The sequence below is a fragment of the Helicoverpa armigera genome, chromosome 4 (genome assembly GCF_030705265.1).
Source record: "Helicoverpa armigera isolate CAAS_96S chromosome 4, ASM3070526v1, whole genome shotgun sequence".
Classification (NCBI taxonomy): domain Eukaryota; kingdom Metazoa; phylum Arthropoda; class Insecta; order Lepidoptera; family Noctuidae; genus Helicoverpa; species Helicoverpa armigera.
The window spans coordinates 12,644,910-12,666,316 of record NC_087123.1 but is presented as its reverse complement, the minus strand read 5'-3'; the positions used below and the strand labels follow the sequence as shown (position 1 = coordinate 12,666,316).

Below are 21,407 nucleotides of genomic sequence, written 5' to 3'. Positions count from 1 at the left end.
CCTTCCTCAAGGCTCAGTATATGTATTTTCAAATTCAGTTATTGACATTTTTGTCTCATAGTTAAGTTTTTGCTCTCAACAGGCCTCTTCTCCCTTCAACACCTGATGAAGATCTAGAGTACTATGATGACCAGAACCCTGACGGTGGAACATCAACCAACCCGACAATAATAGGCACTTCGGAGTCTGGCAGGTAAGGTTGAACAAGCTCTCTTGAACAGATCCTAATTTCTTTTTAAATTAACACTAGATGTAAAATGGGGCACAGCATTATGTCACCTCTTTTGACCTGACTTTTTAGGTCTCAGTACTTAACCCTTACTTACAATGATAAGTGTTGTGCCTGGAAGTAAATTGTATAGCACCAACGATAAATATTAAATAGCTAAACAGTTTTGATGGAAACTTCTATACCTAGCTATCTGTCGTTTGTTAAATTATTGAAACTAGATATCAACTATTATCTGATTAGTTGTTTAGTCATTATATTTTCCGTCATTATATTTATTACAAAAGTTTTTGAATTGTTTACTATTGATGTTTATTATTTATCTGCAAATAATACGTAGAGTTTCGATGGATGGAAAATTTTGTAATCACATATTACAGTTATTAATGAATGGAACTAAGTTATATTGTTAATAGCGTATCAACGGGTATTGATTCTATCTAAATGGTTCACGATAATCTCCACACAAAGTGAGGGCGTAGTTATTAAATGGGCCATATGCTTGATTATATTGTTTGTCATTCTATACCTATGATATAGCTTTGACTCTCATCATATATATTATGCTATGTATATCCAAAGACCAGTAAAACTCATTGCTGTAATCTTTACTAATGCAAAAGTAATTCTGCTTATCTGTCAGGCATTTACGCCAAAACTACTTGATTGAAATTGTGGTACCCCAATAGTCAGAGCTTGAGAAACAACATAGGCCACTTTTTATCCCGAGGAGGTTCAAGTAGGGCAAAACTGCTTATGTATGTCTATGTGAATTCATAAATCTATACATATAATAAATCTGTAGAAAAGTAATTTTTGTACATTGAAGAAATTGACAAAAAAAATAGCCAGCATGTTAAAGGATAACTAACAGAACCCATTTCCATCAGTTTTGTCATTTTTGTCTGTTTGTCTGTTTATCTGTTTGTTCGTTCGGGATTCACGTAAAATCTACGAATTCAATGCAGACAATGCTTATATACAAAAATTCTACGTAACTTGGGGTATTACTTAGTTTTTGTTTCATCGAAACCGATTCACTCTATCAAAAGATATGATTAATTTTGTGAATTCAAGATGTAAAATATTACGACACGCAATCTGTTTGTCAAAACTGTACATTTGAATGTTGTACTTATATTAGTTGATCGGCCTATTAATCTTTACACAGAAAATCACACCTTCATAAGTAACTTCGGAAGAAAAAAAAATGAAAATTTTGTTTAGCCAAGGTTAAAGTAGCTCCATCTGTGGTAATCTGTGTTAAATAAAATACATAAAATTTGACAAAGGAGCGAGGTGGTAAATGACAATAAATTACCATACATTCTTTATAGAGGATTATTATTTCAACAGATGGAGTTGTGTATTTTCCGTAGGTAATTCACCATATTTTAACACGTAGTGTAATTTTTCGATAGACATTTCAATAGTGTTTGTCAGTTTGCCGTGCCACATCAAAATCCAATTATAATTATTACCTTGATGAAAGGAAAATTAATAGTTCTCAGCCAAATTTAAAAAGGTGCCATCTAAATTATTTTTTGAACATTATGTCAAAAATGATGACTTTAGTATAACAATTAATTATCATTTAAAGTTACAGATGGAGTTCATATCAGGATTTTTTCATAAACATAGTTTAGCTTATCTTCCACTAATGTGGTGGCCTTAAAACAAATTACTTTGGGTGAGTAGTATTAAGTAGACCTTAATTATTTTTTCTGATGCAAAATATGTAAACTTAATCCTAGAAGAAATGAGGATCTGTCTCTCGCAAGCGCTGCTAAGCGTGAGGTAGGTAGGTAATGTAGGATTCTGTAGCTTTAAGAACAAGCCCAGATACAAAGTGCAGATAAGAAATGGGAGCTTTCTCGATTTAATACCATACACACGTAAAATGCTTTATGCGTCTGAAAACGAACACATTGCGCGTTGCATACCAGAGACATGCTTACTTTCAACTTCTGATCGCAAATACACTGGTCACGATTACGAACAGTCTCAGTAGGACCCGAGCCAAGTTTAAAAAAACACCTTTTATATAAAACTACGTTTGATGTCATTCAATCACAAAGACAGAATTGTTTTCTGTTGCAAATCCTATCCACCTGTATCCTATCCTAATCCAGCATGCATTGCAGGTGTGCATTGCACAAAAACCAATGGTATCCTATTCGAGAAGTCAAAAGAGTCGATCCGCCAACGTCAGCTTCTGCGCTAAGCAAGTGTTCTTAATAGTACCATCAGAATTACATTCATCGTTGAATGAGGTGAATAAATTTTCAGAAACCGCAACAACAGTAGAAGCCAAAGCATATGATCGCTTCATAGAGCTCTGATTGGCCCCAGGTGACCAAGTCAGGTCTGATTTGTTCGTTCATCAGATCTTTGAAAGTGTTTCGGTGGATACTGTCGTCCTGTGTGACACAAAATATGGTATATAAACGTCTTCCGCAAGAGCGAAATTTTCCCGGTGTGTGCGGTAGTGACGCACTGTATACAACACTTATGTTTCTTTCGATTTGCTGGCTCCACCAAGAAATGACAAATTGCAAGCGTACATTTTGAAAATCTTGGCAAAACTGCAGGTTTCAAGTACGAACTCGGGCGTGTGAGTAGCGCGGGCGCCGCGCGTGCGTCGCGAGCGCGCTGCGTGAGCGTCGCGTTTTGCTGCCCTGCGGCATTTACCTATAGCGCGCTCGCGGTGCGCACGTGCCGCTCTCCTTGACGTTTAACTGCTAAGGCGTTTAGCGGGCGGCGGGGATAGCGGGCGAAGGGGTAAGAACGCAACTCGAGCGCCGCGTGCTCGCGTGCACATGCCGTAGGGCAGCAAAACGCGACGTTCACGCAGCGCGCTCGCGACGCCCGTGCGGCGCCCGCGCTACTCACACGCCCGAGTTCGTACTTGAAACCTGCAGTTTTGCCAAGATTTTCAAAATGTACGCTTGCACACAATACACGCCCGAGGATCGCGCACGCCTAATGTGGGGTCAGCCTTACCATAGTGAGTAAGTGCACAGAAAATCCCCGTCATACAAGTGTTTCTCCCCAGTAGTGAAACTATCCTACCCTATGCGCCTGCTGATGATGATGACTCATTTTATCATCCATCCAGCTATTCCCCAATTATGTTGGTGTTGGCTTCCAGTCACCGAATCTGTTTGAGTACCAATATTTTGCTTGGAGCGACTACCTATCTAGCTACCTTCAATCCAGTCAACTACACAAGACGATATCCATGGTAAGACTGACAGACTTTCTGGCTTCTGATTAGTCGCAGCAGCTGCAGAAAATGTACAAATGACAGCTTTGTCAGACTCAAAGCATATAGACATAGATTATAACTGTTTCCTGTGAAAATTATTTACGCACCATACGTTATAATTTTCCAAATTGGCTGACTGGATCCAGAGATATTCACAACGTCACAAACTTTACTTCTTTTGTTTAGATAAATGGTCACATCCACAACACAACCTTGATCAATGAATCTATGCGACTGCTAAGTGCTAATCCTAATTATACTGTCACGTGAAAGAAAGCACCTACGGGATAAGTAGTATTTTGACTATTCTATATTGCCCGCGCAGACGAAGTTGCGGGCAACAGCTAGTTAACACATATACCTGCGTATCTGATTCATTAATACAAACCCTACCTGGCCATCAAACTTCATTATAAACTTTTCTGTTGCAATGAATCATGAACGAAAACTTTTTCGAAATTTAAAATTCAAATGCTGAAACTGGGGTTCGAATTTGTTGCAAAGTTCGAATAAAATAAAACCTGTGAAATATTACGTAATTGGGTACTTGGAAAATCCTTTGTCGCAGGATTATTGTGAACCTAGCATGTAGTTTCTTACAATTATACCTAAGTAGCTTTTCTTATGTGGTTTTTAAAGAAGATATTGATACTCCAGACATCTCGTTATATTCTATATTCTAATCACCTTATTTTTGTATATTAAATAGGTTCTTACAATAATAATTGTAATAGAAATGATCTTTTCTATTAGATTTTTTTCTATTGAAATTTTTTCTTCATTTCTCGTAACTGTCTTGTTATGCCACTGTTGAAATGATAAAGAAATATGTTTTTTTGGCCTTGGAATTAATCCAGTGCTTACAAAATAGAGGTTTTATATATTTGTTCTCATTCTAGAGGTACCGGTCTTAGCGTGGTATTCAATGTGGAACCAAACGATTATCCAAGCTGGTCTCCCGTGCCTTATTACGGAGTTAAGGTATTTTAATTCAGTTTATTTTTTAATATAAGCCTGAAAAATATTTCGATATTTTTACGGAAAATATAAGTTTATTTTATTGATAAACCCTCAAAAGGCCTGTTGTGGAAAGTTCAAAAAACATACCCAAAGTGCTGCTAAAATTTTCAATGGCAAATTCACCGTAAAATACTTTATACGTTGAAATATGTTTTTGCTACATATTTTTTGGAACAAACACAAAAGAAGCGAACTAACCCAATTTCATAAGTGGATAAAAACATAACCCTGAAAAAATCCTTGCGTATAAAAATTACAATTCACGCAGAACAAACATTGATTCATTTATCCCAAAGTAAGCCGTTGCTCACGTAATACATTGAACAAAGCCAACTTTACGAACCATTAGCTTATATTGTTCAAATTTTATACTGCCCAATTTCCTTGAGGCCTTTATGGGCGCCCCACGCATTAAGCCGCATCCAGACTTTGTGAGACATGCTGCTCGAGCCGAGCACAATATAATATTTCATGGTGGTGTAATTTTTCCGAGGCGTTCGTGGCTCCATGCCTCGTAATGTCTGAATCCACCTTTAGACTCAAGTGATGGGACGCAACGTTGGTTTTGCATCAGTAAATCTTGTGGTACTCTCCGTGTAATGGTTTTTGGCCTGAGACGGATCATAAGATTTTATGTACATACATAATATATTATGTAGTTTTTGTGATCGGCAGTGGGTCATAATCCGCAGAATAAGGAAGTGTGTCCTCAATTATGGCAAATGATGTCACATCTTTTTTCCTAAAAGAGGGACATGAAAAAGATCACGGTGGACACATTAGCATTTTTTGCCACACATTCACCTACCGCAAAACACACTCTTTACAATTAATAATATGAGTAAGACGTCTTTTCATCATCACGGTTGATGCGTTTCTGAATGACTTTTCATGTATTATTTATACATACACATAATAGGGGTTAAAGTATGAAATTGCCGATTTGTACTGAAAACCTAAATTGTATTTTTTTTTAATTTTTAACAAACTTATTTAATCAAAATAGTTGCCATTATTATCTATACATTGCGGTCATCTAATAAGAAGGTCATTTATGCCTTTACGATAGAACTCTGAGGATCTAGACTGCACAAACAGTGTGAAAGAATTTTGTTCTGCCTCCTGGGAAGAAACTTCTTGTGACGTAGATAATTGTCCAAATCACAAAAAAAATGGTCGTCCGTTAGAGCAAGGTCTGGCAAATATGGAGGAAGACGAATAGTTTCCAACTGCAGTTCCTGAAGAGTTAAAACGGTTTATTTTGCTGTATGAGGCCTCGCGTTGTCATGGAGCAATAGCGGTGAAGGTCGATTCATGAGTCGTGGCTGTTTTACTGCTAATTTTTTCAACATTATTCGGTGTTCGGCTGGGTATCTGGGTAGTTTGACTAGGATCGGCGTTCACCGTCTCTCTTAATTTCTCGTTAATCACCTGTCAGGCGGTCTTTCTCATGGCTCGTTCTTCAAGTCGAAGTTTCCACCACGAAAGCGTTTAATCCAAAATCGCACGGCGCGTTCTTTAGCAGACACCTCTTCAAATGCAGCATTGATATTGCGGGCTGTTTCTGCCGTTCAATCCCGCGTCGGAACTCATATTCAAAAATTACTCAAATTTTCGCAGTATCCATCTTTCTTGTTTAAGTTGAATAACAAAAACAATTGAACATCGATAATCAAATGTTTCACATTTTTTAAAAGAAGAACATCACAGAAACCACGTGAAAAAAGTTCCATTCGAAAACCTCAAACCATGAAGACTCTATGGCAATTCAAAAACCTACTAGAATAAAACGGCAATTTCATACTTTAACCCCTAATATTTATTTATGTATTGTTTCATAATTATTGTCATGGTCCAAACCATATTTGTACGTAGCACCATATAAAAAATATAGCTCACTACACTTATTTACAAGTTTTTTTTTTTTTACCTAAGTTTTACAAATAATAAATGAATTTTAGCTATAGATTATTACTAAGAATTGCCTTCAAGTAGAACGTAGTCAGATTTCCCTTGACTACTAACAAAACCAGTACCTATATTTCACTATAGGTACAAACACACTAATGAAATAGTCTTAGAATACTAATATACCTTCACTAGTTTCAAAGAAATACTTCTTGTAATAAGTACTTAATGCTTTGTGAAGGTACTGAAGTCTTAGTACTAGTTGCCAATGATTTTAATAACGATACTTACTGAGAATCATATTAGAATTAGTTCGGAGAACTAGCTTTTACTAAGAGTTTCACCTGCGTTATAAGAGAACTATACAATGAGCCTAGTGAAAAATTAGTTTGGAGCCTTCCTCAATAAAGGGACTGAGTATCAAAAACTGAAATCTTTTTAAATCGTATCTGTATGTCCGGATATTCGCAGCCATAAAACCAACAAAGCTTTATAATATTAGTAAGGATAGATTTGAAATTACATTACTGCTACTTATAAGCAATACCTACTTTTAATAGGACTAATTACTTGTTGAATAGATTTCATGAGCTGAAAAAGCTACTTGAGACTTAGATTTGATTACATAATATGATAGCATTGATAGTATATATTAGCTAACACTGAGATGTGCTTTGCGCCAGCCATAATAGGCTATTTACTTAGCTAATTCTAATCTAATTAATAGGTAAATATTAACGCTTCACTTCATATCATTAATTATTAACAATTTAATTAATAGATAGACAACATCAATTATCTATATCTACTAATACATGTAATAAAAAGGAAATATTTTTTTGTTTGTTTGTCAACCCTAAAGGCGCCAAAACTAGTGAAAAACGATTTTATTATTGGAAAGCTTCACTCTTCCTGAGTAACATAGGCTATATTTGAAGGGCACAGGGGAAAATCATGCAAAGTCACTAAAACAATGAACTGAGAAATTGTTAAATTAACATTTGCACATTGCTTGTTATTGCACTGTATTAATATTTTTGAAAGAAGATTAGATTCTGTGACTATTCATGTTATTACAAAGTATGTTTTGGTGTTTCTTTCTACCACACTTGTACTATAGAATGGCATTGCCAGTACAAAAAAAATAAAAATGTGACATTTCATGATTTTCCCCTGTGCTCTTCATTTATTTTATTCCCTTAAGGGGTCTACACACCAAAGCCGCTGAGCCCGGCGGCACAGCCCGGCGGCCCAACCCGCCGGCCTTATTTTGTACAAGCATGCCGTCGGCTTGCGCCCGCGCGGGCAAGCCAGCACTTTATATAACAACACTGTGATTCGTTAATATAATGTTAAAGAATTATTAATAATTATTAATACCAATATTAATATAATAAGTATTAATCAAAAGGTTGTCTGTAAGAGATCGCTTTTAGCGATAAGACCGCCCATTGTGTCACCGACTTCAAAATTTTTGTTTGTTCTTGTTATTTTTTTAATTGGTGTGCATAATAAAGAATATATCTATCTATCTATCTAATCATTATTAATACGTTATCAAATAACTTCAGCCCACATTTATACAAATACAAAAATAAGCAAATAATCTTTCCTTTATGTTTCCCTGAAAACGGATAGAATATCTTCTAGGAAGTAACAGCCTTTTACCTCAATGTAAACACGTATGATGGTTCAATAGTACACATATGTACATGTACACATGTACATCGGTAACTCAATCAGAAAGCTGTTTGTAGAGGTACAATCAATTCTTGGAGTTACAGTCTCTAGTTTCTAAACAGACTCCGCACACTACAAACTTTCAATAGGGTGATAGTAAATCATTATGAAGAGTACGCACATTACAAAGATCAAGTATTTACTAAGCATCAAACCAACTGAAATCTTTGATTAAAATCTCGATTTTCTTTAACAAAAAATACTTTTTCCACCTATCAGTGTCCAACTATCGTCTGCAGTGTAAAGATACTTTCTCTAATGCTGAGTAATAGCCCGAAGCCTAAAACTGGCGTAGTTCTTACATACGTATATATTTTTTTTACTGTAAATAACTTTGTGTACATAAAATGAGTCTTCTGAAAAAATAAATGGCCATAAAAACAATTTGACATAATTTACTTTCAAGGCAAGGCTTTTAACAATCTACGTTTAAAAGGCTTTAAAAGCAATTCATCCCAAAAATCTGCGTGTTGAAAAATTGTGAAGGCCAGTGAGTGTTCTTCCTAAAATGTTTTTCAGCTCAAATAAACAAGGAATAATAACGTAAATATTTCGTCTAGCCAAATAATAATAATTCATTTAAGCCGGCGTTATGTTACACTGGCAACTTCAACGTAAATAGGTTTTATTATAATCCCAGGTATTAAAGTTAATTAATATTCCTCGGATAGAAACTCGTTTTTTTATATAATTGCCGTTAATTATTGTTTACCCAGCATATTTACTAATATTATACAGCTGAAGCTTGAAGTATAAAATGTACAAATCCGCGTAGTTGAGAGAGAATTTCCCGAAAGAATACATGATGATACTTATAAACATTTACATTGAACATTGAAATCAATAACGAGAAATAACTAATCTATACGTACGTATATTTATAACCTATCTACAGGTTAAATTAAACAATCAGTAGGTCTCAATATATAGGACCATATGCTATCCTAAGAGATAATTTAGCATGAAATAGTTAAGCACAATTAATGTGGTAAACGGGTAACGAGGCGACCCAATCCGGCCTAACTTCATTATGAACCCGAAATGAACTTGAGCAAGTGATTACACTAGTTTCTGCCACATTTCGGTAACACGATAAGGTCTTTGCATCATTTTAGGACCTCTAATAGTGTTTGAGGTCCGTTTTGGATTTATAAGATTAACAGTGATTTTGAACTGTGAAGGGCTTAGTCAATATTTCTATTCCGCATGACTATCAAACGGAAAAAAATCAAAGCTTAATAAATATGTATGTTAAACATGCAATAAGCAGTCTTAAAGCCAAAGACATGAATCGGAAATACAGAAAAAGGGTTCAAAGGACTTCATTTCCTGCGTGTTTTTTGCTCGAGTTGATGCGACGTAATCTCTGCAGTTTTCCTGTTATCTTCATGGTCTTTAGCCAATTCCTTATATTTATCGAAACTGAGTTTGTTTTGTTTATTTATTTTTTTCATTGCACAGTTCAAAATCTGGCAAAGCTCCATGTCATGTCAGCGGATTTTTAACATTAAATTGTAACTGTGCTTTCACACGCATGATCGGTTTTTTATGCGATACACATAAACTTTTCATGCATTTTTACCTCCTATCATCGGTCGTCCTATCAACCTGAAGAAATAACGCGGAAATTTTGTTGGTCTGAAAGCACTGCTAGTATTAATTAAACCATTTCAGGTATTACTGAGTGACCCAAACGACTACCCAGAAACCACAATAGACTACAGATACATAACCTTTGGAGAATCAGTGGACATCAAGGTGGAACCCATGGTCTTCCAAAGCGACTCCAATGTCCGAAGAGTGGAACCAGAGAACAGAGGCTGCTGGTTCCATGATGAGGTGGTTCTCAGCCATACCAATCGGTACAGCTATGAGACTTGTGTCACGGAATGCAGAATGAAGAATTATATGGATGCCTGCAAATGTGTGCCGTATAAATATCCCAGAGGTAAGCACGTATAGGTAATTACTAATTAATTCCTTATTGGAATTTCATTAGTTTCTAGGAAATTGATTGTCATATATGAGGTAATTTAGTACTTATCTCATGTTATAGCTGTCGGATAATTCATTCTTATTTCTTCCTTTTGTCTCATATCAATTTCAACGTCCTGATTTTTTGACAATGCTTTACTGTGGGAAAGTGTTTTTTTTTTCTGTGGAAAAAAACAGAGCAATTACGAAGAGTCGAAATACGAACGCACGCACGTGATGTCAATTTCTATTTAATTGGATTGTAATCTACGTATTTCTTATGTTCTAGAGAAGTCGACGCGGATCTGTGATTTTGAAGACATGGCTTGTTTGAACAATGTAACAGGTAAATAAGACAAATAATTTGCTTGTATTTACATTTGTGGTCACGGTTCCAAGATGGGAGAGGGTGAGGATCAAGGAAATCTTTCAGCCTTCCAATTAGTCGCTGTTGTAGATATAGTACAAATGTTTGCTTGTGGTAAGCTGTTACACGCATAAATGTTACATATTAGGTAAATAGCTGCCTTATCATGGTGTTAGTTACTGTATTTCCTTGTAATTTAAATACAAAAACAAAAGTCATGTCAATATTTGGCTATCACCGTTTTTCATAAATTCCATGCTACAATTTTAGTCGCGAATTTTAATCCTGATGATTAAGCTATTTCAATATAATTTTTTACATGAAATAAATTGTAATTATATATGACATATGTTTCATCAATATTGTCCCAATACGCTTTGATCCATTCAAATAAAGCTAAACAAGTAATTCATAGTAACTGACATGAAATGACTAATTCACAATAGTTTAGTACTAATGTGAAATAGTTACCAGTTCACTGAAATAGCAACGCTGAATTGTATACAATAATAATATTGATATAGGCTGTCTCAATTACAGAGGAGTGATTGTTATCATTTATGATTTGCCTAGTTGATTGTCTATTGTGGCTGTAGTACGGGCTGTAAGCTATCCATCAAACTTTGGTCTTCAGTTGCTCAATGCTATTTTCACTGGTTTCTTATTTTTCCTTTTTTAGAATTAAGAAGTTATCAGATGACCTCTCTGGAGTATCAGACTTTTACTTATCCGTTTTGTTACCATTTTGATAATCCGATTCTTTTTTTCTAAGCTCTTTGTGTACCAGCAGTGTCCCGGTAACTCTTTCGATCAACTTTTCCAAGAAACTATATTACAAGTCCAATTCCTCCGTCCTGACATCTGCTTGCGATAAATTCAAAATGGATTGCCGGGATTTCACACAGTTGTCTCGAATCCATTTATTTAAAAGGATTTATGAGAAGGATTTACATAAAAAAATATATAACCATATGAGGTCAGGTAGGCGTATTGCCCTACCTCTCTCGGTGTTATAGAATGTTGCAAAATTAAATTATGCAACCCAAATAAAACAACGAATAAGTCAGAATGTGTTTGCATAAAACCAAGTTTATAATCAGTGCTTTTACCTTTCCTGTGACAATGAAAAACTTTTGTCTTTTGACCGTCGAAAACAAACAAACAATATTATCCGAGATTGCTTAGTAACTAAATTGTATGTAAATTAAGTTGTTGTGTGTATTCCTTAAATTACAAACGTAGAGCACGTGGATATACAATGCTATTAATTTGGTAGCCTCAAGGTGTGTCTGAAACAATGTTCCAGAATATTCCATGTAGCTAGTCCTATACATTTTGTAGTATTGAAATATATTATTTGCCTGTCAATAAAGATTTAAATGAAATAAACAAATAAACATCATAATTGGACTGTTAGTTAGTCAGTAGGTTTTATTAAACTTTTACTGAAAGCCAAATATATTTTTAATGCTATAAATGATGAATTCGCAGAAAACAGCTTGTTTTGGTACAATATTACTATCCTACTTATAAACGCGAATTTTTGGATTTACGGATGTTTGTTCCTCGTTCACATAAAAACAATTGGATTTTGATAAAACTTGGTAGTCATATAGCTTATAATATATCAGAATGTATGCTACAGATACTCTCTAAAAAAGTAGTTTTCTAGGGACGCGGGTGAAACTGTGGGTGGAACCTAGTATCAAGATAAAGAGATCACTAACTGAAGTCTACGCTTCTCTAATATGTTGAAATATGAAGCATATTATTCACACATTATTTCACTTTCGTACATAATATTTCATTAGATTATCTCCGTAATCGTTTGTCTAGACAATATTTTGAATGATATTATACTTTTATAACTTCTTCGTAATATTATGTGACAGCGTATGTGTTATATATTGCTTTCTTGATTTAAAGTAGGTATTTTTTGTTACTTCTTATTTTGTACGCTATTTAAGAAAAAGTTAGATTAAAATTATATTCCTATACTTACTAAAACTTCATATAAATAAAATAAATTAAACTAGAACCTAGTTTATATGTACTACATCAGCTACGATTTACTGAAGAAATGGTTTAAAAATTTCAACCTAAAAAGTATCTGTAGCATAAAATATGATCAAGCTCTCAGTAGGTGTTAGTAAAGTGAAGTCTGCACTTTTGGCAAAGCTTCTATCCTCTTGGCTTTATCCCAACAAAGGTACAGTGGAAAACTTTCTACTTTAGAAGAATAAAATCATTTATTACGACAAACGTGATAGGTGTGCGAATAAGAACAATTTTATGTGCAAAGTTTATTTTATTGTTAACTAGCTGAGCACCTTGTTTTACCCGTACTAGGTACTATGTACTTATCTTCTTTAAAAACTAAAGAATGCTACAAATGTCTTCAGGTCTTTTTTGACAATTTGTTACCTAAAGAAAGAAGATAACTTTAATAAATTTTCCAAAAAATAAGCGTCATTATTGAATCCTTAGAATTCATCAAACATTTTTTAAATATTCCTTTGAGCTTGAGAATTTCAAAGGATTCGCTAAGGAATTGGCTATCGAGATAAAATAATCTTTGCTCAAATGACGAAACTGAATATCTTAGAATTAACCTACTTGGAAAAACGTAGCTTTCGTTTTCAGGTCTGAATTATAAATAGGCAAATGTCTTACATAACTAAAAGTTTGAATAGTCTGTTGACCTATTTATTTAAAACATAAAATATGGTTTTTGTCCTTGCATTCATTAACCTTACAGGAGAAATGGCTGGTTCTAGTTTAATTGAGAATTCATATTGAGAAAAAACATACTCAGAAACATTAATATAAAACATGTGAATCTACTTTGTTATTGTAGATGCTCGAGGGTTACAAAAAGATACCATTATAAGTAGCTTTAAAAAAACTATTACTAGAAAAGCTGACTGTAAACATCTACATTTTGATTCTAATTAACTCGAATATCGACCCACTCTTGGGACAAACTTAATTACCCTTATTAATAATATTGCATTAATTATGCCAATGTATTTCAAGACTGCTCAATTTATCAATTATAAATTAATTGATTTTAATATTAATTAAAATGACAAACTATTGATGCGACAGCTTAAAACTAATTTCTCAAAGTTATTGATTTAGTATTTCATGAAATAAATGCCTAAGAGAACTCCATACATCGACACAAACGATCTTTGGAACCTGTCGTTGACACGAAAACATTTGTTCCAATTTGCTTATGGTTTATTTTTCGTGATTTCTTACAAAAAAATATATATATTACAAAGTCATTAGGCGCATCTATTCAACAAGAAAATTCTGTATCATTTTATTTTACGACATACAGGACCCAAAGAAAAATAACAAATTACAAATGTTTGTATTCACAGTTCATAAATCCAGAAAAGAAATGGAGTGCTCTCCACTCTGTTACATGGAGTGTCGCGACAAGAAGTACAGTGTTACCAGCGACTTGACGCCCTTCCTGCCTGCCGACTACCCGCCTGAAGTCACGTGAGTAATCTTAAGGTTGGCGCACATATGGCGCAGAGCAGTGGAGTGTTCAAATCAACTGCTATCGTCTGAATATTACGTAGATTCTTGGGTACCTACGCTCATTCTCGCGGATATTTTTGACATGTGGTCTGTAATTAGCCTCGTATCCTTAAAGAGATGTCAGCTACCCCAATGAGGCTAAACAGGGCCAAGGCCCGTCGAGACTGCGAGATTGTTCGATAGACTTACCGCGGCCCTGGTACATAAAATACCTACGACGGAACATGATGGATTTTCGTCAGTAAAAGCCTGACACTCCCTCACCGCTACTAACCCACAGCCACAAAGATCATTTGAAGATTTTGTAATCAGTAAAAAAAGGAAGCCCAATTAGAATATCCCAATAACTCCTATCGGAATACTAGGTGCTCCGGTTGGAGTTCTCGGTATTCCAATTAGCGCACCAGGAACTCCGGCGCAATCTCATAGTGGCTTGGTGGGAGCAACTGTCGCAACCCAGTGCAGTTCACGCCCCCATAGTGGCGATAAGGCCATATATGCGCTAACCCTTAAGTAAGCATACTTTGCTAGTCTGTGTATAATAGTTTAGATGTGTAATTTAGTGTAAGTAAATGTTCATGTTCATTTAGCATGCTCACCGTCTTAATAGATAAAAGGTTTAGCTTACTATCGAATTAAGTATGGGTGAGCATTTTCGAGGGCTACTTTATTTCTCAAGAACATGACTAACGCCCGTTAATAATGTACTGTTATTTTGCACGTTGGACTGAAAAGATTGATTGCCTATAGGACCACTTCTATCTAAAATGTAGGTACAGTATATAATTATTTCCACAGTCCATTTAAATTCCCACAGTTTTTTTCAGCTTGTTTGACTCTTTTTAGACTAGTCAAAACAAACAGTTTTTATCTCTTTTTGCCAACCAAAAATAAAGTTTTTTTGAATACATAACTAATTATGTAAATATTTTATCTGGCCCGCGGAAAGTGAAAAAAATATCCTTTTTGCACAGCGGTTCATATTTTTCGGAACGAGGGATAGATTTTTACATACATTTACAGAATTATAAGAATGATCAAACTATCGGTCGATAAAAGGTTTGCAATGCGAGGGGGGCTCTTTCAACAAAGTATAGATTTTTAATGTGTTTGCTAGTGTTGATATCACGCCTAGAGTTGTAGGAGTTATAAATAGAATCAAACAACAATATTTATACTTCGAGAAGTTTCGACTTATGTTGAGTTTTGTATAATTTTAAACAAAAGACTAAAAAATATTTAAATTAGTGCAAATATCATTGTTATCCAAAGAAAGAATGTACTGAAGCCTTATAAATTGGAGTTTTGAATAAAAAAAATAAAACTTTTAATTGTGGGCGGAAGGTCGTATTCGATCAAGTTTGAATCACTTTTGCATAATAGAGCCCGCTTGAATTTCAAAAGTATAAAAATAAAACTTTATTGCTTAATTAAAATGAAAAGCCTACTTAAAAAAGGAAGGGAGATTAATTATTTTTGTTTGTTTGAAGTACCTATTTACTTACTACGTAGTATGGGTCTGCCTTGTTCATTGGTCTAATGAGGGTTTTCATCAGCATTTGTACATCTACAATGGTTCTTCTGAGTACTCATTATTTACAACAAGCACGGATGATTTCATTGTTCTGTTACTGAAGAGTATGCTTGAGCTTCAGGACTCAATAGCCAATGGGACCACGTTACTAGTATTGCCACGTTTCAATGTCTCTTCTATGTAAACCTAACATAGCTTACAGGACTTAGAAACATGTTTATGTAAACGGAATAAGTGCCCTTACAGAGGTGATTATTTTTACGCCATTCCTGAGACTTACCTTCTTACTATATCCATTCTTAATCGTTCACTGTTTTATTAGCACCTTATGAAAATGTATGTTAATTTTGTGAGTACTTATCGTCTAACAAACATCTCCGTTAAATAAAATGTTTTGTTATATAGGCAATTATTTATTTGTAATGGTTACCGGGAGAGACTACGACACATGAATTTTCAGAAAATGGAACCCTCTTATTTGATATTAGACATACTTTCATTTATTTCTCTTACATAACATAATCGACACCTAAATAAGTTATATAGTTATCTGTGTTACACCGCTTAACCACTTAATTATCCAAAATCAATTATAACAGAAACTAACTAAGAATCCTTACAAATAAAATCGGGAACAAATATAATGATCACCATAAAATGCTTTGATACCCTAAGTTTTGCAACCAGAAATATCTACTGAACACCAGAAAAATAAAGTCTAAAAATGTAATAGTACCAGCTATTTTAGTCACGACTTCACTTTAAATTGTATTCGACCACCAAATTTAGTAAATGATCACCAACTCTTGACGACCAAATTAATGTATTATTTTTGCCTAAATAAGTCACTGTGATTGCCATAAAATGTAGGCTTATTACCAAATAAAGTATTATGATGCCATATTAAGTTATGTGTCCGGCTTGCAATGCATGCGTGAGTGTCAGTATGACGAGTGACAGGGGAAAATGGAAGAAAATGACATATTGCGCCGACGCCAAGTAAAATTGGGAACAGCGCAGGAGAAAGAAGAAGAAGAATGTGTTTCTCAATACACTCTTATCGCACTGTTTAGAGGCATGCAATAGACAATTTTCCACGCTAGTGCAGGAAAAGGGTCCCCATAATGTTATTACATTTATTTTATCAGGCCGAACTTATTTTTTTGGAGTCAGTTTACTTAAACAGGATAGCAAGATGTAAAAACCTTTTTGATGATCATTTACTACTTTTGGTGATCATTTACTACTTTTGGGATAACAATGATTTTTTTGGACTCATTTTGCTTAAATAGGATAGCAGAATTTAAAAACTTTGGTTATAATCTTACTTTAAAATGGTGGTTTGATTTTGGTGATCATTTACTATTTTTGGCTTACGCATGATTTATTTTGGAGTAATTTCACTTAAATAGGATAGCAAAGTGTTAAAACTTTGGTGATAGTTTTACATTAAAATGCGAGTTTCATTTTGGTGATCATTTACTATTTTTGTCTGCTGTTTTTTACTATATCTGGTGATCAGTTAAACATAAGCCAATAAAATCCTACAATACATTTGTGAGACTACCGACCGAAAACTCTATTAATATTAGGTAATTCAATTTCTAACAAAAGCCTACAAAACTTTTAAATTTATGCTTCTACAGTAATTGCTGTTCGACTCCTGATGAGCTAACATTTTGCGGGAAATGTTTCAGAAATTTTGAAATTCAATAAAACAACCCCTTACCATCTTTGCCATTACTGAAAGACTGTATTCATGTTACCGATTTTATTTGACTAACTTTGAAATACATAACATACTGCCTTAAAATTGGTAACATAATGTGCACTTTGTAATATAAAATAGCTGCAATATTTCGTTGCAAAACGACTAAACTGGAGCAATTTTGGAATAAGATAAAATTGCTGCAACTGCTGGAAAAGCTTAGGTTTATATTGGTACACAATTTATCGCTATATGTATACGGACTTTATCGCTAGATTTTACTGTAAAGGTACGATACATTTACCTGTTTGTGGATGTCGGGCAAAGAAAACACACAAGTGCACAACACGCGAAAGCTTCAAAACCTTTACGCTTACGTTTTAGAACCGCATACAACGGGTTAATGCCATGGCCTGATCTACATAAAAGGTAATGTATTATTTAGCAAAACCACCCTTTGTGATTTCCCGTAACACATCAAAATCTGTGAACTTTTGATCTTGCGAAATCCCATGAATTTCTAAAACCCGTGGGAGTTGTGTATCAAATATCTGTTTTTATAATACTTTGTTACAAAGGAAAGTAAATATCAACGTAATCATAACGTGAACATATCCAATCTGGAACATGTAAAATCATGTCATGGTTCGGATTGTAATTTTCTAGAAGAATAAACTTCCAGAAATATCGACTTGAAAAATCTCGTGAATCTTTTTTTACAAATACATTTTTCTATAGGAGTAAGAGTGACTTTGTCATCATCCTCCGAGCCTTTTCCCAATCATGTTGGGGTCGGCTTCCAGTCTAACCGGATTCAGCTGAGTACCAGTGCTTTACAAGAAGCGACTGCCTATCTGACCTCCTCAACCCAGTTGCCCGGGCAACCCGATACCCCTTGGTTAGACTGGTGTCAGACTTACTGGCTTCTGACTACCCGTAACGACTGTCAAGGATGTTCAATGACAGCCGGGACCTACAGTTTAACGTGCCATCCGAAACACAGCCAATGGTGTCTAAGATATACTTAGAAAGTACATACAAACTTAGAAAAGTTGCATTGGTACTTGCCTGACCTGGGATCGAACCCGCGCCCTCATACTTGAGAGTTTGATCCTTTACCCACTAGGCCACCACGACTTAGAGTGACTTTGTATTAGCGCTTTATATTGTAAAAGTTGAAAAACGACAGTGGCTATATAAGTGTCTACGCCCATACGCTCAATTTGTAGCCGAGCGTTGCCTCGTGGAAAATCCGTTAGTTTAAAAGCCCTCTAAGAGCGCGAGAAATACACGAGTTCTTAATACTATACTGGATATACAAACATCTTGGAAATCTGATCTGTCACCTAGCAACAAGATCCTAGGAACCAGACTTCCAGAAATAAGGTTGATCTGACAACTAAAAACAACTGAGAAAAAATATTCTTATTCAGCAAACGCTTTTGTTCAAGATCTCAAAGTTCTGTATAGCGGCAATGATAAGAGGCTTTTAGAAAAAAGAAATAATGAACCGTTTAGTGTGAACTGTTTACTTTTAACTTCGCTAAAAGTATAAACGAGGTTAGCTAGATAGTTTTATTTGGACTCTATTTGTATTTATTGAGTTTTATTTTGGCTCCTGAATTTTGTTCAAAATAAGTATGTTTTGGTCCATCAAGCCTTGATCACAGTATATCTACAAAATATATGTAGTTTGCAGAACTGAATGTTTGGTATTCTTTCACACTAAAACTCTATGGCTGTTACCATTACATCATATTCCTGAACGGTTGGCTTCCCCCAAGAAACTTGTAGCAAATTCAAATGTCATCAAACGTAATAAGTCGCGGTAAAGAGCCAGATATACATTATTTAGAAGTATATTATATCTTATTCCAAAACCGTGGATAAGAAAATTATTCCCCAAGCTATATTAAGGTAAGGTCGACCTTTCCAAATATATACAAATCCCTTTGACATAAAAAATAAACTTCTTGTTTACTTAATAACAAAAATCTATGACATTTAAAAACAACTTTTTTACATCATATTTTTTTTTTAGAAAAACGTTGTTAGGTTCACTTTTGTTCAAAAAAACCGGAGGTATTTCTACTAGAAGTTTTAATTAAAATAGAAACTTGACTTTAGGAAAGACGCCAAAATAAAGACCTTTGTTATAGAAATAAAGTAATCTCTATTTTTACTTTGGTATTATTTCTCATTAATCTTATAAGCCTCTTTGCGGATGAGTTGGATTCATATTTAGTATCAAAGAAACTAAACTTATTTGTGTACAAAAACTAAACATAGACGACAGTTATTGTTTATTTTCTTTGATCAAGCTTAACTCGTAAAATTTTGCTCATTTTATAAGTGGGTATTTGTAAGTGGTTTACGTAGTTAATTTCTAATTTTACCAATGTCAAACCTTTTTATAAGTTGCATATAATAACTATTTACAACTTCCGTAATTTTCACGGAAGTAACATTCAAGTGATTAATGCTCAATCTTTCTCCGTGTGAGAGGAGGCCTGTACCCAGCAGTGGGACGATAAAAAAGGCTGTAACAGTTACTTTCAACTGTAAAGTTGGGGGATATATTATACATTTTTAAACGTCAAATCCAGTAAGCAGTCTTGATACTTATGAGCTCATAACAAGCCTTTTGTTTTAAATAAGAATGTTTAATGTTTGTAATATTTCAGAGCTGGCGTGAATGTGAGCGAGTTGGCAGCATTGCAAGTTTACTTCAGCAAATCAAATTGTAACTGCTACAAGTTAACGCTTCTCATTGATGTCAGTTATTTTATTGGTAAGTTCATTTCAGTATATACATCAGCTATAGTGAAAATTACTGCAAAAGGAAAAATATTCCCCTTGAAATCTCTTTTAAATACATACCTCTAAAATAACTAAATTGCAAATATTCTTAGTTTTAAACCGACAAGTTTTTATGCCAATAAAATACTATGGCATGGTTACTATGTACGACTAACAACACTAAGAAAGATCATAAGATATTATCATTATCAGCAAACACGATACTAATTAGGTACTTCTGTATCTTGTTTCCTACATCAGATACTTCGACATCTTATTAACAAACATGACATAGACAAACCTTCCTAACAAACTATTCTGAGAATTGTCGATAAGTAATAAAGTAGGGAAACCAGAGTTAGCTATCATCTGATTAGCCTTTCCATAACTATGTTGGGGTCAGATTCCAGTCTCTGATGCAGCTGAATACCGGTGTTCTAATGGAGCGACTGCATATCTGAACTTCTCAACCCAGTTTGTCACACAATTGTCAGACTTTCTAACTTCTGATATTATTTCTAACTTCTGTTAAAATGGTAAATGATCCAACAATTTGAGGAGCCCCCTGAAACATGGACGAAAGGAACTCGTCATGACAAGATGGTGGGTGGGTACCCACGAAGTCAGCGTTGCTTAACCTTACGACTGATTGATCCACGCGTCTAACTTAGCGACCTGGATCGTAATTAATAATTAATTTTGAGTGCGAAAGCTGAAATTTTAACAAGCGCCTAATATCGACGTCAATCATAATTTGTTTAGTCTTACAAAGAAGCTGGGTTAATTAGAGGACGAGAAAATTGTTTCGCGCTGTACAAGTAATTGGTGTTTGGTATCCTTTTCTTCAGACAGAAGGGTATTTTTAGACAATTAATTATAATAGATAAATAGGGTTGCGATGTAATTTACTATCAGGAATATTACGTTCAAGGAACTATTACGTAGATTTATCAATACTGCTGATATCATGTAGCTTGGCAAATAATTTACATACAATTTCGAGGCCAATTTTCAGCTTCTTAATTCAATAATTATTATTACCAACGATCAGCGAAAAAGTTATTATTAATTTGTATAAGTACAAGAAACTTTTCTCTCGCAAGCAGTACTTCTAAGTAAAATTTCAGATTACCTAACCAAGGCCAATTACTGTTATTTATCACGTTAACTGATTAGGTACTTACGCCCCAATAAACTTGGAATAGTTCTACGTAACCTTTAATGAATGTTGGTCTTTCAAAGTCAACGAGACTGATTGCCGATCAGGCTTCTTTGAGCTAAATTCTTTTCTTAAGGTAGCATTTT

The 21,407-nt window shown here is 34.6% G+C and overlaps 1 protein-coding gene across 1 annotated transcript; it reads left to right on the top strand.

Moving 5' to 3' along the window:
- The first annotated feature begins 673 nt into the window (after positions 1-673).
- On the top strand, positions 674-20,634 carry LOC135116783 (pickpocket protein 11-like). The gene is made up of 7 exons (XM_064034349.1): positions 674-699; positions 4,397-4,478; positions 9,840-10,113; positions 10,429-10,485; positions 13,896-14,019; positions 19,988-20,094; positions 20,513-20,634. The coding sequence occupies exons 1-7, from the start codon at positions 674-676 to the stop codon at positions 20,632-20,634; spliced, it is 792 nt and encodes a 263-aa protein (XP_063890419.1).
- Positions 20,635-21,407: the final 773 nt, after the last annotated feature.

Bases quoted from the DNA above. Each gene is read 5' to 3' on its own strand.
- LOC135116783 (XM_064034349.1), top strand. From the start codon at position 674: ATGGTTCACGATAATCTCCACACAAA. The intron at 700-4,396 runs GTGAGGGCGTAG...TTCTCATTCTAG, and splicing joins CACGATAATCTCCACACAAA to AGGTACCGGTCTTAGCGTGG. The intron at 14,020-19,987 runs GTGAGTAATCTT...GTAATATTTCAG, and splicing joins GACTACCCGCCTGAAGTCAC to AGCTGGCGTGAATGTGAGCG.